The sequence below is a fragment of the Falco rusticolus genome, chromosome 19 (genome assembly GCF_015220075.1).
Source record: "Falco rusticolus isolate bFalRus1 chromosome 19, bFalRus1.pri, whole genome shotgun sequence".
Lineage (NCBI taxonomy): Eukaryota > Metazoa > Chordata > Aves > Falconiformes > Falconidae > Falco > Falco rusticolus.
The window spans coordinates 1,281,002-1,295,570 of record NC_051205.1 but is presented as its reverse complement, the minus strand read 5'-3'; the positions used below and the strand labels follow the sequence as shown (position 1 = coordinate 1,295,570).

At 72.1% G+C, this 14,569-nt stretch overlaps 2 protein-coding genes across 4 annotated transcripts; both read right to left on the bottom strand.

The window, feature by feature from the left end:
• Positions 1-1,064: 1,064 nt before the first annotated feature.
• ECM1 (extracellular matrix protein 1) lies at positions 1,065-6,730 on the bottom strand. The gene is made up of 7 exons (XM_037371355.1): positions 5,804-6,730; positions 4,437-4,514; positions 3,658-3,959; positions 2,814-3,170; positions 2,217-2,437; positions 1,588-1,675; positions 1,065-1,381 (listed from the first exon to the last, which is right to left on the bottom strand). The coding sequence occupies exons 1-7, from the start codon at positions 5,847-5,849 to the stop codon at positions 1,208-1,210; spliced, it is 1,266 nt and encodes a 421-aa protein (XP_037227252.1). The 5' UTR covers positions 5,850-6,730; the 3' UTR covers positions 1,065-1,207.
• A 98-nt stretch (positions 6,731-6,828) lies between these two features.
• TARS2 (threonyl-tRNA synthetase 2, mitochondrial) lies at positions 6,829-14,196 on the bottom strand. 3 transcript variants are annotated; one of them, XM_037371301.1, is made up of 18 exons: positions 14,111-14,196; positions 13,721-13,926; positions 12,984-13,107; positions 12,766-12,887; positions 12,574-12,691; positions 12,070-12,134; positions 11,897-11,975; positions 11,668-11,814; positions 11,454-11,552; positions 10,549-10,715; positions 9,902-10,064; positions 9,679-9,816; positions 9,508-9,585; positions 9,319-9,419; positions 8,823-8,924; positions 8,404-8,476; positions 7,861-7,975; positions 6,829-7,023 (listed from the first exon to the last, which is right to left on the bottom strand). In XM_037371301.1, exons 1-18 carry the CDS (start codon positions 14,168-14,170, stop codon positions 6,875-6,877), a joined length of 2,106 nt encoding a protein of 701 aa, XP_037227198.1. In that variant the 5' UTR covers positions 14,171-14,196; the 3' UTR covers positions 6,829-6,874. The 3 variants fall into 3 exon arrangements, with proteins under 3 accessions (XP_037227198.1, XP_037227199.1, XP_037227200.1); XM_037371302.1 differs by having other exon boundaries at positions 7,861-7,969; XM_037371303.1 differs by lacking the exon at positions 14,111-14,196 and having other exon boundaries at positions 12,574-12,710; positions 13,721-13,833.
• Positions 14,197-14,569: the final 373 nt, after the last annotated feature.

Sequence of the window (14,569 nt, the reverse complement as noted above, 5' to 3'; positions counted from 1 at the left end):
CCCGTTTCCCCACTTGCAATCTTGTGGGACGCAGGGGACAGGAGGACACCCCAGGGCACACTGGAGGACACCCAGACACCCTCTGGGGGGGCAGGGGGACACTCTGGGGGGGGACATGGGGACACCATGGGGTATGTGGGGACACTGTCGGGTATGTGGGGACAGGGGGACACCACTGGGGGGGGGCACGGGGACACCCTGAGTGGGATATGGGGACACCATAGGGCATGTAGGGACATGGGGACACATGGGGGGGGGGGACATGGGGACACCATGGGGTATGTGGGGACATGGGGACACATGGGGGGGGACATGGGGACACCGTGGGGTATGTGGGGACATGGGGACACACGGGGGACACATGGGGACACCGTGGGGTATGTGGGGACATGGGGACACATGGGGGGGGGACATGGGGACACCGTGGGGTATGTGGGGACATGGGGACACATGGGGGGGGGGACATGGGGACACCGTGGGGTATGTGGGGACATGGGGACACATGGGGGGGGACACATGGGGACACCGTGGGGTATGTGGGGACATGGGGACACATGGGGGGGGACACATGGGGACACCGTGGGGTATGTGGGGACATGGGGACACATGGGGGGGGACACATGGGGACACCGTGGGGTATGTGGGGACATGGGGACACCATGGGGGGGGGCAAGGGGACACCGTGGGATCATGGCAGTGTGGGGGCCACAGGTGACAGTGACACTGTGGGGACATGAGAATGTAGGAGTCCAGGGGGGGACACACAGGGACACCCCGGGGGACACGGGGGAGATGTGTCCCCCCCCCGGACAGCAGGTCCCTGCGAAGAGCGGGGCACACCCCAAAGCACAAACACGGGTGTCACCGCTGGCACCGGCGCACCCCGACACTGGGGACACACCCGGGGCTGTGGCTGGGAACAAGGGGGGGGTGTCACCCACTCATGGGGGGACACTGAGACACGGGGAGGGGGGGGCACCCACTCATGCAGGGACACTGAGGCATGGGGGGGGCGACCCCGAGACACAGGGGGGGACAACCCCACTCACTGGGGGGATGCTGACACGTGGCGGGGGGCCACCCACTTATGAGGACACCAAGGCGGGGGGGGGATCTGTGTCCCCCACACACACACACCAGGGACCCCGAGGCACCGGGAGGTGACAGCACAGCTCCTTTATTGCCCCCCCTCGCGCCAGGGGGGGGGTTACTCGTCGTGGCCAGGGGGTGGGGGGGCCACGGCCGCCCCCAGGGTCACCTGGGCCAGGTAGGTGGCATCGAAGCAGCGACGCCGCTCGGGGCCCCCCTGCGAGCAGCAGCGCTGGGGGTCGCGCCAGACGTCCCGTGGGGTGGCACAGAGGGTCTCGATGCCCTGGGACAGCTGGGGACAACCCCGAGGGGGGGGTCAGGGTGGCGGGGGGGGGGGGGGGCAAAGCTCCTGGTCCCCCCCATGGCCCCCCCCCAGCACTCAGCTGCTGCCCGGCGCAGACCCAAGCGGGGGGTTAGGGTGGCTGGGGGTGTCCCCCAAAGCCCCTGAGCCCCTGCCCCCCGCCATGCCCCCCCCCATGCCCCCCCCCCATCACTCACCTGCTGCTCTGCGCAGGCACGTTGCTCCTGGGGGGGCAGGGGGCAGCACGCGGCCGTCAGGGCCCCCAGCAGCTCCGGGACCGGCCGCCTGCAGGACATGGGGGTCACCACGGGGGGGGCACAGGCGTCTGGGTCCCCTCCAAGGGGGGGTCATAATCACGGGGGCAGGGGGGGTCACAGTGGTGGGGGACAGCCAGATGCTGAGGAAGTGTGTGGGGGGGGTGTGTCATAGGGGTGGAGGGACCCAGATGTTGGGGAAATGGGGGGGGGGTCACAGTGGTGGGGGGACACAGATGCTGGGTCCCCTGTGAAATGGGGGGAGGGGGTGTCACAGGGTGGGGGGCACTCAGATGCTTGTGCATGTCCCCTCTGTAATGGGGGAGTCCCAGGGGACGGGGAGGGGTCCCAGGGGCAGGGGGGTCCCAGGGGCAGGGGGGTCCCAGGGACAGGGGGGTGCTGAGATGGGGCAAGGGGCACGCAGGGGGCGGGGGGGAGGGGCACATCCAGACTCCAGGGTCCCTCCCACCCCCCGGTACCGCCCGCGGCCGCTGGGGGGCGCCCCCGCCCCGCGGGTCCGTCCCGGTGGGGGGCGCTGGGGGGTCCCGGGGTGGTCCCGGGGGGGGTCCCACCTCTTGCTGAGCAGGCGGGTGGGCGCGCAGAGGGTGCGGAGCAGCGCGGGGCCGGGCCGGGCCAGGCTGACGTTGTGCAGCTCCCGGTCGTAGGCAGGGTGGGGGGCGGCGGCGGCGAAGCAGCGGGTCCGGGCGCGCCCCGCCCCGCGCTGGCAGCACCGGTGCTGCCCCGTCTTCACCGCCGCCTCCTCCCGGCAGAACCGCTCCAGCCCCTTCTGCCACTGTGTGTGTGTGGGGGGGGCATCAGCCGGGGCACCCCCCTCTGACACCTGGGCCACCTCCCCAGACACCTGGGCCACCGCCCTGGACTCCTGGGCCACCACCCCAAGCTCCTGGCCCCCCATGGACACCTTCCCCAGACTCCTGGGCCACCTCCCTTGACCAGTGGGTCCCCCCTTGAACCTCTGGGCCACCTCCCCGCACCCCTGGGTCCCCCCATGACCACCTCTCTGGACCCCTGGGTCCCCCCGCGCCATCCCCCTGGACCCCAGGGTCCCCCCCTGGGCCACCTCCCTGGACCCCTGGGTGCCCCCTGGGCCACCTCCCCGGCCCCCCTCACCCCGTGGGTGCTCCCACCCCCCAGCCCCCGGCACTCACGGCGCTGTGGGCGCAGGCCAGGCTCCCGTTGCGGCAGCACCGGCCGTAGTCGTGCTCCAGCCGCAGGCGCATGCGGACGCGGGGGCCGGAGCGGCCGGAGGGGCCGGGGCGCAGCCCCCGCAACCCGCAGAGGTTGCCCATGTTGGTGGCCGTGGGCTCGCCGGGTGGGAAGGGCGGCTCGGTGATGGCGTCCCACGTGGCAGCGGTGGCCTCGGCGATGGCGGTGGCCTCGGCGGCGTTGTCGGAGCGTTGGGCGAAGCAGCGGCGGCGTGCGGCACCGTGCCGGCGGCAGCAGTGGAACTGCCGCGTCTTCACCCCGAACTCCTCGGTGCAGAACGCGTCCAGCACCTCCGTCCACTGCGGGACAGTGGGGTCAGACCCTCCCCCACCTGCAGGTCACCCCTGTCCCTCACAGGGCACTCAGGTGAGTGAGGTGGCCCAAGGGTCCAGGGAGGTGGCCCAGAGGTATGGGGAGGTGGCCCAGGGGTCCGGGGAGGTGGCCCAGGGGGGACTCAGTAGTCTGGGGAGGTGGCCCAGAGGTTCCAGGGGGACCCAGGGGTCTGGGGAGGTGGCTCAGGGGGCACCCAGGGGTCCAGGGAGGTGGCCCAGGGGGCACCCAGGGGTGGGGGAGGTGGCCCATGGGGGACCCAGAGAGGACCCAGGGGTTCAGGAAGGTGGCTCAGGTGTCCAGGGAGGCGGCCCAGGGGGGACTCAGTGGTCTGGGGAGGTGGCCAAGAGGTTCCAGGGGGACCCAGGGGTCTGGGGAGGTGGCCCAGGGGTGCGGGGAGGTGGCCCAGGTGGGCCCTAGGGGTCCGGGCCAGTGGCCCCGGTGTCGCGGACTCACGGCGCGGCGGGCGCAGGGCAGGGGGTCGCTGCGGTGGCAGCAGGTGGCCAGGCGGGGCCGGAGGGCGTCGAGCGCGGCAGCCTGGCGGTGCAGGTGGGCGAAGGCGGTGGGGGGCAGCTGGGGGGGCGGGGCAGGCGGCGGGGGGTGGCGGCAGTGGCGGGTGACGGCGGCGGCCACGGGCCAGGCGGGGGGGAAGCCGGTCAGGACGCTGGCCCAGGGTGGGGGGAGGTGCGGGGGGGCTGTGGCGCCCACCCCCCCCGCCGGGAGGTCAGGGAGCAGCAGGGGGTCCTGCTCCTGCAGCACTGAGAGAGGGGGGGGTGTGGGGACGTGGGGGAGACACGGGGGGGTGTCCCCACCGCCCTGTCACCACGGGACACTTGTCCCTGTACTGGCCCCCCCATCCGGCCTCTCTGCCCCCCCCATGCAGTGTGTCCCCCCCCCATTTCTCACTGTCCCCCATCTCACCCCCACCCTGTACCCCCTCCCCCCGATGTCCCACGCCCCCTTGTCCCCACCCTTAGCTGTCCCCAAGCCTGGGTGTGCCCCCCACCCCGTTTCCCCCCACCCCTGTTATCCCCAGCAGTCCTTGTCCCCATGTCCCCCCCATTCATGCACCCCCCCACCCCGAGGTGTCCCCCCCATGTCCCCCCATCCCGAGGTGCCCCCCCACCCCGAGGTGTCCCCCCCATGTCCCCCCACCCCGAGGTGTGTCCCCCATGTCCCCCCACCCCGAGGTGTCCCCCCCATGTCCCCCCACCCCGAGGTGCCCCCCCCCTCACCCTGCTCCATGTCGAGGTACCGCGGGACCAGGCTCTCCTGTTCCACCTGCTGGGGTGGCTCCGCAGCCACCACTGTCACTGGTGGGGGGCACAGGGGGTCAGTGGGGGGACCCTCACCCATCCCCCTGCCCGGAGGGGGGAGGGAGGGGCAAGTGGGGGGATCCCTGTCCTGTGGGGGCAGAGCCCCATAATGGGGAGGGATCCCAGGTGTTTGGGGAGGGGACCCAGGTGTCCCGGGAGGGGACCCAGGTGTCCCAGGAGGGGACCCAGATGTTTGGGGAGGGGACCCAGGTGTCCCCCTGGGGACCCAGATGTTTGGGGAGGGGACGCAGGTGTCCCCCTGGGGACCCAGACATCCGGGGAGGGGACCCAGGCATGTGGGTGGGGACCCGGGTGTCCTGGGTGGGGACCCAGATATCCGGGGAGGGGACCTGGACACGCAGGTGGGGACCCGGGTGTCCCAGTGGGGACCCAGGTGACCCGGGAGGGCACCCAAGTACCCCAGGAGGGGACAGAGGTGATACAAGAGAGGACCCAGGTGCCCCAGTGGGGACGTGGGTGTCCCAGGAGGGGACCCAGGTGTCTTGGGGTACCCAGGTGACCCAAGAGGGGACCCAGGTGCCCAGGGAGGGGACACGGGTGTCCCAATGGGGACTGGGGTGTCCCAGGAGGGAACCCAAGTGTCTTGGGGGGGGACACCCAGGTGCCCAGGGAGGGGACACGGGTGACCCAGGAGGGGACCCAGGTGTCTGGGGAGGACCCAGGTGCCCAAGGAGGGGACACGGGTGTCCCAATGGGGACCTGGGTGTCCCAGGAGGGAACCCAAGTGTCTGGGAGGGGACAGAGGTGACCCAGGAAGGGGACCCAGGTGTCTGGGGGGGGACGGGACACCCAGGTTCCCAAGGAGGGGACACGGGTGTCCTGGGAGGGGACAAAGGTGACCCAGGAGGGTCCCAGGTGCCCAGGAGGGGACACGGGTGTCCCAATGGGGACCTGGGTGTTCCAGGAGGGGACCCAAGTGCCTGGGGGGGGACACCCAGGCGCCCAGGGAGAGGACAGAGGTGACCCAGGAGGGACCCAAGTGTCTGGAAGGGACCCAGGTGGCCCAATGGGGACCTGGGTGTCTAGGGGGGAAAGAAGTGACCCGGGGGGGGGGACAGAGGTGACTCAGGGAGGGGACCCGGGTGTCTGGGGGGGGGATGACACGACACCCAGGTTCCCAAGGAGGGGACCCGAGTGTCTGGGGGGGACAGGGGTGACCCAGGAGGGACCCAGGTGCCCAGGGAGGGGACCCAGGTATCTGGGGGGGTGGGGGTGGGGTGTGACCCGGGTGCCACAGGAGGGGTCCCGGGTGTCCCGGGACTCACCGGCCGCAGCGAGGAGGAGGAGAAGGAGGAGGCCGAAGGCCGCCATGGCGCTGGGTGCTGGGTGCCGGGTGCCGGGCTGCCGCCGCCGCCGCCGCCTTATGAAGCGCCGCGTCCCACGGGTGAGTCACGGCCTGACGTCGCGGGGGGGCCGGGGGGGGGGGGACACCCCGGCGGAGGGGGGGGACACACCCCGAGGGGCTGCTTCACCTCCCGCACCCCCCAAACAGGGCCGTGCCCCTCCCCCACCCCCTACCGCCCCCCAGCCTGGCCGGGGGGGGCTCAGGGACACCACCGTGGTCACGCCCCGCCCCAGCGCCCCCTGCCCCCCCCCAGTGCCCCCCCCCCTCCCCCCCCCCGGGACCCCTGCGTCACTGCAGGGGGAAGCCGGAGTTTTGCGGTTTTTGCCCCGTTTTGGGGCCAGCCCTGCCCAGTGAGTCACCCCACGCTCTGGCGGGGGGGGGGGCCACGACACGGGGGGGGGGGGGGCCACCCATGATGGACCACCCGCCCCCACCCCACCCCCCGAGGAGAGAGGGGGGGGCTCAGCTCATGCCCCCCGCGGGAGGGGGTGTCACAGCCTTGGTCACCTCCCTTCACCCCAGGACGGGGGGTGGGGGGAAGGGTCCCTGGGGAAGGGGGGTGTCCCCGTCCCCCCCGCCCCCCCCCCAGCGCAGCCACATCCTGCTTGGTGCTGAGCCCAAACTTTTGGGCAGGTGCTGGGCGGGGGAGCGGCCCCAGCCCCCCACCCCGATTGCCCAACACCCGGCAGCGGGCGATGGGGACTTGCGCAACCCCCCCGGACCCCCCCTCGCCCAGGGCAGGGGGAAAACCCCAGCGGAAAGGCCCCAGCCACGCGGCGGGGGGGGGCAAGGGGACCCCAAGCGTCGAGGGCGGGGGGGGGGGGGGGTCGCATGTGTCCTGCCCCCCTCCCCCAGGTCACCCTGCCCCCCCCCCCCCCACCCCTCTCCCTTGGGACACCCAGGGGTGCTGGGGGCTGCACCGGGCTCAGCTCCTGCAGTTTAATGGGTGTTGGGGGGGGGGGACACAGAGACGGGGGGGGACACACGGGGGTCAGAATCGCTCCTCGGCGTCGGGGACGCGGCTGTCACGCAGCTCCCGCAGCCGCTGCAGCACCCGCCGCAGGTCGCGCTCCCCCAGGCGCCGGTTGTCCCGTGTCCGGACGCTGACGGTGCCGCGATCCCGCTCCCGCCGACCCACCACTGCGGGGGGGGGCGGAGGGGGCTGTGACACCCCCCCCCCCCGCCTCCGTGACCACCCACCCCCCCGGGGTACCCAGCTGGGGGCAAGCAAAGACCCACGTGTGTCACTGAGCAGCACCCGGGGGTGGGGGCACCCTGGGGTGGGGTGGGGGGGCACCCTGGGGAGGGGGGGCTTGAATGGGGGGGGGGGGGGGCAAGGAGGGGATCTCAGGGGGGTGGCAGGAGGTCAAAGGGGGCGCTGGGGGGTCCCAAGAAGGTGCTGGGGGGGGCTAAGGGTGATGGCGAGGGGTGCTGGGGGGGGACACAGGGGGACAGGAGTGTCCCAGGGGGGTCCCAAGGGGGAGGGGGGGTCCCAAGGGGGAGGGGGGGGGGGGGAGTCCCAGAACAGTCCTGGGGGATGGAGGGGATACGGGGGGGGGTCCCAAGAAGGTGCTGGGGGGGGTGTCCCAAGGAGGGGGGTCCCAGAAGAGTCTCAGGGGGTCAAAGGGGATGTCGGGGGGTCCCAAGAGGGTCGGGGGGGGGGGGTCTCAAGGGGGATGCTGGGGAGGGGGCCCATGAGATTCCCAAGGGGGGGGGGTATCCTGGAAGAGTCCCAGGGGGCCGAAGGGGATACTGGGGGGTCCCAAGGGGGATGTCGGGGGGGTCCCAAGGCGGGGGGTCCCAAGGGGGGGTCCCCAGAAGGAGCCCAGGGGAGTCCCAGTGCTCCCACCCCAGCTCCAGTGGGAGGGAGGGAGGGAGGGTGCTGCTGACTCTGCACAGCTGCTCCCGGGGGGGGTCCCGGGGGGTCCATGGGTTGGGCCGCCCCCCCCCCCAGCCCCCCTCCAGCCCCCCCCTTACCCAGCTGGAAGTTGTAGTGGGCGAGCTGGGCCCGGCGGATCTTCCTGGCCAGGGTGGCCCCCGTGTCCCTGTCCAGGTCGGCCACCATGCCGCCCCCCCGCAGCACCGCCTGCACCTGCCCCCCCCCGGCGTCAGGGGGGCACCGAGAGAGGGGGGGGCACCCAGGGATGGGGAGGGACTCGGGGCGGGGGGAGGGGATGCAAGAGGGGACCCGGGGGGGGACACGGTGGGGGGACGACACGTGGAGAGGGGGGGGGCACATCATGGAGCAGGGGGACACATTGTCGGGGGGGGGAAGCATCATGGGGGGGGTGGGGGGGACACATCGTGAGGGGGGGACGCGCGTCGGGGGGGGGAGATGTGCATCACGGGGGGGACACGCGTTGGGGACACACACATGCGTCGGGGGGGACACACGCGTCAGTGGGCACATGTCACGGGGGACACGCATTGGGGGGACACATCACAAGGTGGACACACACATGGAGGGGACACACGCGCCTCGGGGGGGGGGCACATGTCACGGGGGGGGGGGACACTCACCTCGCGGGCATAGTCCTCGAGTTCAGGCGCCTGCGGGATGACGATCACCTGCAGCGGGGACAGCCAGAGCGGCCTGGGGGGACATCGGGGGGTCACACGGGGGGGGCGGGTCAAGGCAGGGGTGCCCCAGGATGGGGGTGTCCCCAGGAGCAGGGGGGTGTCCCCAGACATGGGGGTGTCCCCAGGAGCACGGGGGTGTCCCTGGGGATTGTGGGGTGCCCCAAGAATGAGGGGGGGTCCCCAGGGATGAGGGGGGGGTCCCCAAGATGGTGACACCCCGGGAATGGGGGGGGCACTTAGGGGGTGTCCCAGGGATTGGGGGTGCCCCTTTCACAGCCCCAAGGTGAGATTTTTTTGGGGGGTGGGGGTGTCCCCCCAAAACCTCTGTGTGTGTGTCGTGTCCCCCCCCCCCCCCTCACCACCGGCCGCCGCAGCTCTCGGCCAGCACAGCCACCATCCGCTCGACGGAGCCCAGCACCGCCCTGTGGATCAGCACCGGCCGTGCCGCCCCCCCTGTCGCACTGGGGGGGGGGGGGTCAGGGGTCAGGGGGGATGCAGGGGGTCCCCCAACACCCCTAGCTCAATCCTGACCCCCCCCAGACCCAATTCTGCCAAGCCCAGCCCAGCTCTGACCCTCCCCAGCCCCATTTCTGTTCTACTTTGGCCCAATCCTGCTCCCCCCCCAGCCCCAATCCTCCCTGTTGGCCCAATCCTGCCCCCCCAGCCTCAATCCTCCCTGTTGGCCCAATCCTGCCCCCCCCAGCCCCAATCCTGCCCCCCCCTCCAGCCCAAATCTTCACCCCTTGGCCCAATCCCCCCTGCTGGCCCAATCCTGTCCCGTCCCCCCCCCCATTTCTGTCCCCGCCCCGGGCCCAATCCTGCCTCCCCCCCCCATCCCCCCCCCCGCCCCCGTACCTGGCATACTCCAACTGGAATCTCTCCGGCATTTGGAAATCCAGCTGGATGGTGCCGCACTGATGCTGCCGCCCCAGCGCATCCCGGATCTGGATATCAATCTATTGGGAATAATGGGACGGGGGGGGGTGGGGTCCTGAAGGGTCCCAGTTTGCCCCTGGGGGACCCCTCAGCCCCGAGATCTCTCACCTTGGGGCCATAAAAGGCGCCGTCACCCGGACTCAGCTCCCAGGGCTGCCCGAAGGTGCGGAGGCTCCGCTCCAACTGCTGCGGGGACGAAATAGTGGGGAGGGGGCTGGGTGTGTCAGGGTGGGGGGGGACAACGCTGGGGACAGCGGCCGCGGCCACGCTCTGTCCCACCTGCTCAGCACGGTCCCAGGTCTCGGGGTCCCCCAGGAATCCGGCGGGACGGGTGGCCAGCGCCAGGCGGAAGGAAAAACCCAGCGCGGCGTAGACGGTCCGGATGAAATCCAGGCAGGCGTCCATCTCCCCCTCCAGCTGGGGACAAGGTGACAGCGAGAGGTGACACAGGATGGGGGGGGGGGGGGCGGCAGAGGGCCAGAGGAGGAGGGGGGGCACCCACCTGCTCCAGCGTGCAGAAGATGTGAGCGTCGTCCTGCTGGAAGCGGCGCAGGCGCGTCAGCCCCGTCAGGGTGCCGGGGGGCTCGTTGCGGTGCAGCACCCCGAAATCAGCCCAGCGCAGCGGCAGCTCCCGCCAGGAGCGCGGCCGGTGGGCGAACATCAGGCTGGGGGGGGGGGCGGGGGGGGGGGGGGGGCAGCGTCAGGCCCCCGCCAGTGCGTGTCCCCCACTGTGCCCTGTGCCCCATGGCCAGGGTGTGGGGGGGCACGGGGATGGGGTCAGGGTGTGTGTGGGGGATGTTGGTGTGGGGGACGCGATGGGGAGGGGGTCAGGGGTGGGGGGGGCACAATGGGGTGGGGGTGTGATGGGGATGGGGTCAGGGTATGAGGGGGGTGGGGGTGCAACAGGGACTGAGTCAGGGTGCAGGGGGTGGGACAGCGGGGGTGGGGGTGCAATGGGGAGGGGGTCAGGGTGCAGGGGGGGCGACAGCGGGGGTGTGATGGGGAGGGGGTCAGGGTGTGGGGGGGCACAGAGGGGTAGGGGTGCGATGGGGAGGGGGTCGGGGTGCTGAGGGGGACAGCGGGGGTGGGGGTGCGATGGGGAGGGGGTCGGGGTGTGGGGGGCGCAGAGGGGTCAGTCCCCAGACTCACCAGTGGGCCGGGCAGTTCATGGGTTTCAGGGAGAGGGTCTCAGCGCCGGCGGCGACGGAGAAGATGTGGGGGGCGTAGTGCTGCCAGTGCCCCGAGCGCTGCCACAGCCGCGGGCTGAACACGTTGGGGGTCACCACCTCGCAGAAGCCCCTCGCCCGGTACTCGCTCTGGGGGGGATGGGGGGGGTCAGCCCAGCCCCACGGCACCCGGCCTGCCGGGGGGGCTCTAGGGTGCGGGAGGGATGGGGAGCTGCAGCCGTGGGGAACAGCAGGGATGTGGGGTGCAGGGGGGTGGGGGTGCGATGGGGATGGGGTCAGGGGTGTGGGGGGGACACAGTGGGGTGGGGGTGCGATGGGGTCAGGGGTGGGGGGTGTGTGATGGGGATGGGGTCGGGGGGGGCACAGCAGGGTCGGGGTGCAATGGGGAGGGGGTCAGGGTGTAGGGGGGGACACAGCGGGGTGGGGGTGCAATGCGGACGGGGTCAGGGTGCTGGGGGTGAGATGGGGATGGGGTCAGGGGTGGGGGTGGGGGCACAGCAGGGTGGGGGTGCGATGGGGAGGGGGTCAGGGGTGTGGGGGGGGCATAGCGGGGTGGGGGTGCGATGGGGATGGGGTCAGGGGTGTGGGGGGGCACAGCGGGGTGGGGGTGCGATGAGGATGGGGTCAGGGGTGTGGGGGGGACACAGCGGGGTGGGGGTGCGATGGGGATGGGGTCAGGGTGCTGGGGGGGCACAGCGGGGTGGGGGTGCCATGGGGTGCAGCAGGGTGCACATCTGTGGGCCCATGCTGCAGGGCAGGGATGGGGTGCACAGCCCGGGGGGTGAAGGCAGACCCCGGGTTCCCCCACCCCACCCCCCCGCAGAGGTGCCGGTGATGTCCCGGGGGGGGGGGCGGGGGGGGCCGCACCCGGATAAACTCGATGAGGGTGTTGTAGATGTGGGCGCCGCGGGGCAGGAAGAAGCAGCTGCCAGGGCTGAGCTCATGGAAGAAGAAAAGCTCCTGCTCCTGTGGCGGGGGGTGGGTGGGGGTTGGGCATTACCGGGGGGGGTGTCCCAGCGGCTGCCAGCGACCCCCCCAGTAACACCCACCCCTTCCTGGTGGTGGGGGAGGGGCGGGTTACCTGGCCGATGCGGCGGTGGTCCCGCAGGGCGGCCTCATCCCGCGCCTGCTGCCAGGCGGCCAGCTGCTGGGCGCTGGGGAAGGCGACGGCGGTGACGCGCTGCAGCGACTGGTGGCCCCTGACCCCTCGCCAGAACGCGGCTGAGCTCTGCCGTGGGGCAGGGGGTACGTCGGGGTGGGGGGCTGAAGCGGGGCCCGGGGTCCCCTCCCTGCCCCACGGCGGAACCTACCGTCAGGACGCGGAGGGCTGCGATCAGCCCCGTGTGCCGCAGCAGGGGGCCGCGGCAGAGTTGGAGCAGGGGGCCGCACCTGTGGGGAGGGGGGGGGGACAGGCGTGGGGACAGACGTGGGGACCCCACAGGCCCATCTCTGCCCCCCCGGTGCCCCCCAACCCCGCGCTGACCTATAGACGGTGGCCGTAGGGGACGTCACCTCCTCCTCGATCTGCTGCAGCTGGAAGGTGTTGTGCTGTGGGGGGGGAGGACGACACAGTGAGGGGGGTGACAGAGGCAGGGGTGACACGGGGCAGGGGTGACACCCTGCTGGACAGGGAAGGACCAAAGTGGGTGACACAGGCCCAGGTGACACCAAAGCTGGACAAGGAAGGACCCAGGTGGGTGACAGTGGCACGGGGGACACTGAGAGGGGGTGACACCGTGCTAGACAGGGAAGGACCAAGGTGGGTGACACTGAGAGGGGAGTATGCGGAGCAGGGGTGACACCGCTGCAGCAGGGAGGACCCAGACAGGTGACAGTGGCACAAGTGACACCAAGGAGGTGACACTGATCCCTGACACTGGTCAGCGTCACCCTGATCCATAACCCCAACCAGGACGGTCCTAACGTCCCCAAAAAGGGCTCCCTTGCCCCACTCCGGGATGGGGAGGGGACACGTGGAGGGTTTCACCTTGAAGAGCTGGGCCAGCTGCTCCCGGGTGGCCTCGAGGCGCTCGAAGCGGTGCCCGGCGCGGGCGAAAGCTGCGCAAGCATCCTCCAGCGCTGGCAGGTCACCACGCTGCACCGTCCTGCGGGCATGGGGACAGGCTGGGGACACCGTGCCCCACAGGGACCCCCACGTGTCGCCTTCCCCCCTCCTTACCTGTCCCCCATGTGGACGTCGCAGAAGAAGCCGTCCTCGGTGGCCTTGGCGCTGCAGAACGTGGCCCCGTAAAACTGCTCCGCCACCGCCCCCAGGACGCAGGCACTGGAGCGCCAGAAAGCCTGGGGGGACATCGAGGCAGGGGACACGGAGCGGGGACATGGAGGGGACAGGCTGTGAGGGGCGCGGGGCTGGCCCCCACGTCCCCCCCGACTCACCTCCCGCCCCTCCGGTGTCGAGAAGCCGAGGAGCTCCAGGTCGGTGTCGCTCTCCAGGGGCCAGTCGAGGTCCTGGAGGGTCCCATTCACCCGGGCCACCAGTGCCACCTCCGCCAGGCCACCCCTGCGGGGACAGGAGGGATCCCGTGGGGACAGCAAGCACCCCGTGGGGACCTTGTGGGGACTCTGGGGAGGGACCACAGGGATGCTGTGGGGACCCCGAGAACCCCATGGAGACCATAGGGACACTGTGGGGACCCTGAGGACCTTGTGAGGACACTGTGGGGACCATAGGGACACTGAGGACCCCATGGGGGCCTTGGGGACCTTGCGGAGACCCCACAGAGACCACAGTGACACTGTGGGGACCCTGAGGACCTTGTGGAGACACTGTGGAGGCCCTGGAGACTCCATGGAGACGACAGGGACGCTGTGGTGTCCATGAGGACCTTGTGGGGACACTTTGGGGACCATGGGGAAACTATGGGGACCCTGAGGACCTTGTGGGGACGCTGTGGAGGCCCTGGAGACTCCAGGGAGACCACAGGGGCACTGTGGGGACCACAGGGACACCATGGGGACCCTGAGAACCTTGTGGGGCCACTGTGGGGCCGCATGGGGTTTCTGGGGACCTTGCTGAGACCCTGCAGGGACCCCACGGACACGGTGGAGGGGCACAGAGCCACCCTGGGGAACCTGGCGGGGTGGGGGGGTGCAACACCGGGGCCTGCACGTACCCCAGCTGCGTGGCCACCTGGAAGGGGGTGGTCTGTAGGGCCCGGCCGGGCAGGCGGCTCCCCCCAGGCAGGGCGATGCGGATGGGGGTCCCGGGGGGGGGTTGGTCCCCGACTCCATCCCCGGTCCCGGCCCGCGGCTCCTGCGCTGCCCGCAGCTGCTGGAAGAGCCGGAGGCGCTCGGCGAGGTGGGGGTCCGGCCCGGAGACCTGCCGACGGGGGTCAGGGGTCAGCGTGGGGTCAGCGCGCCTGCGTCCCCCTGGCGGCGCGGGGCGGCCCGGGGGTCAGGCCCGGGAGGGGGGTGCTGGGGGAGGGGCGGGGGCCCGGGGGTGCGGGGGAGGGCCCGGGGAGGTGGGGGGAGGCCCGCGGGGGAGGGGAGCGGCCCGAGCGCACCCGGTGCCGGCGCGGGGCTCCCGCGAAGAGCAGCCGCCCCCCGGTGTGGGCGCACGGCATGGCGCGACGCTCCGCCCTTTCCGGCGCCGGCCGGAAGCTGGAGTGCCGTGCGGGGGTGGGGCCAAACGCGAGGCTCCACCCAAGGGCGGGACCAGACAGGAGTCTCCACCGAGGCGGGGCCACACCCAGGGGGCGGAGCTAGGCGCGCTTGGCTCCACCCAGAGGCTGGACCAAGCCCGGGTGCTACCCCCGCCCGGCCCGGCCCCCCCCCCGCCCCGGGGCCGCGTTGGACGCGCCCGCCCCCGGGCAACCCCCGCTCCCGGCGCGGGCCGGAGCGAACCACGGACAAGACGGAAGGGGGGCGGGGGGAAGGGGGGAAATCGGGACCCCCTGACGGCCCCGCAGGAGGGGGGCGGGGGTCTGGCCGAGCCTCCCCGGGGGGCCCACGGTGGGGATCCC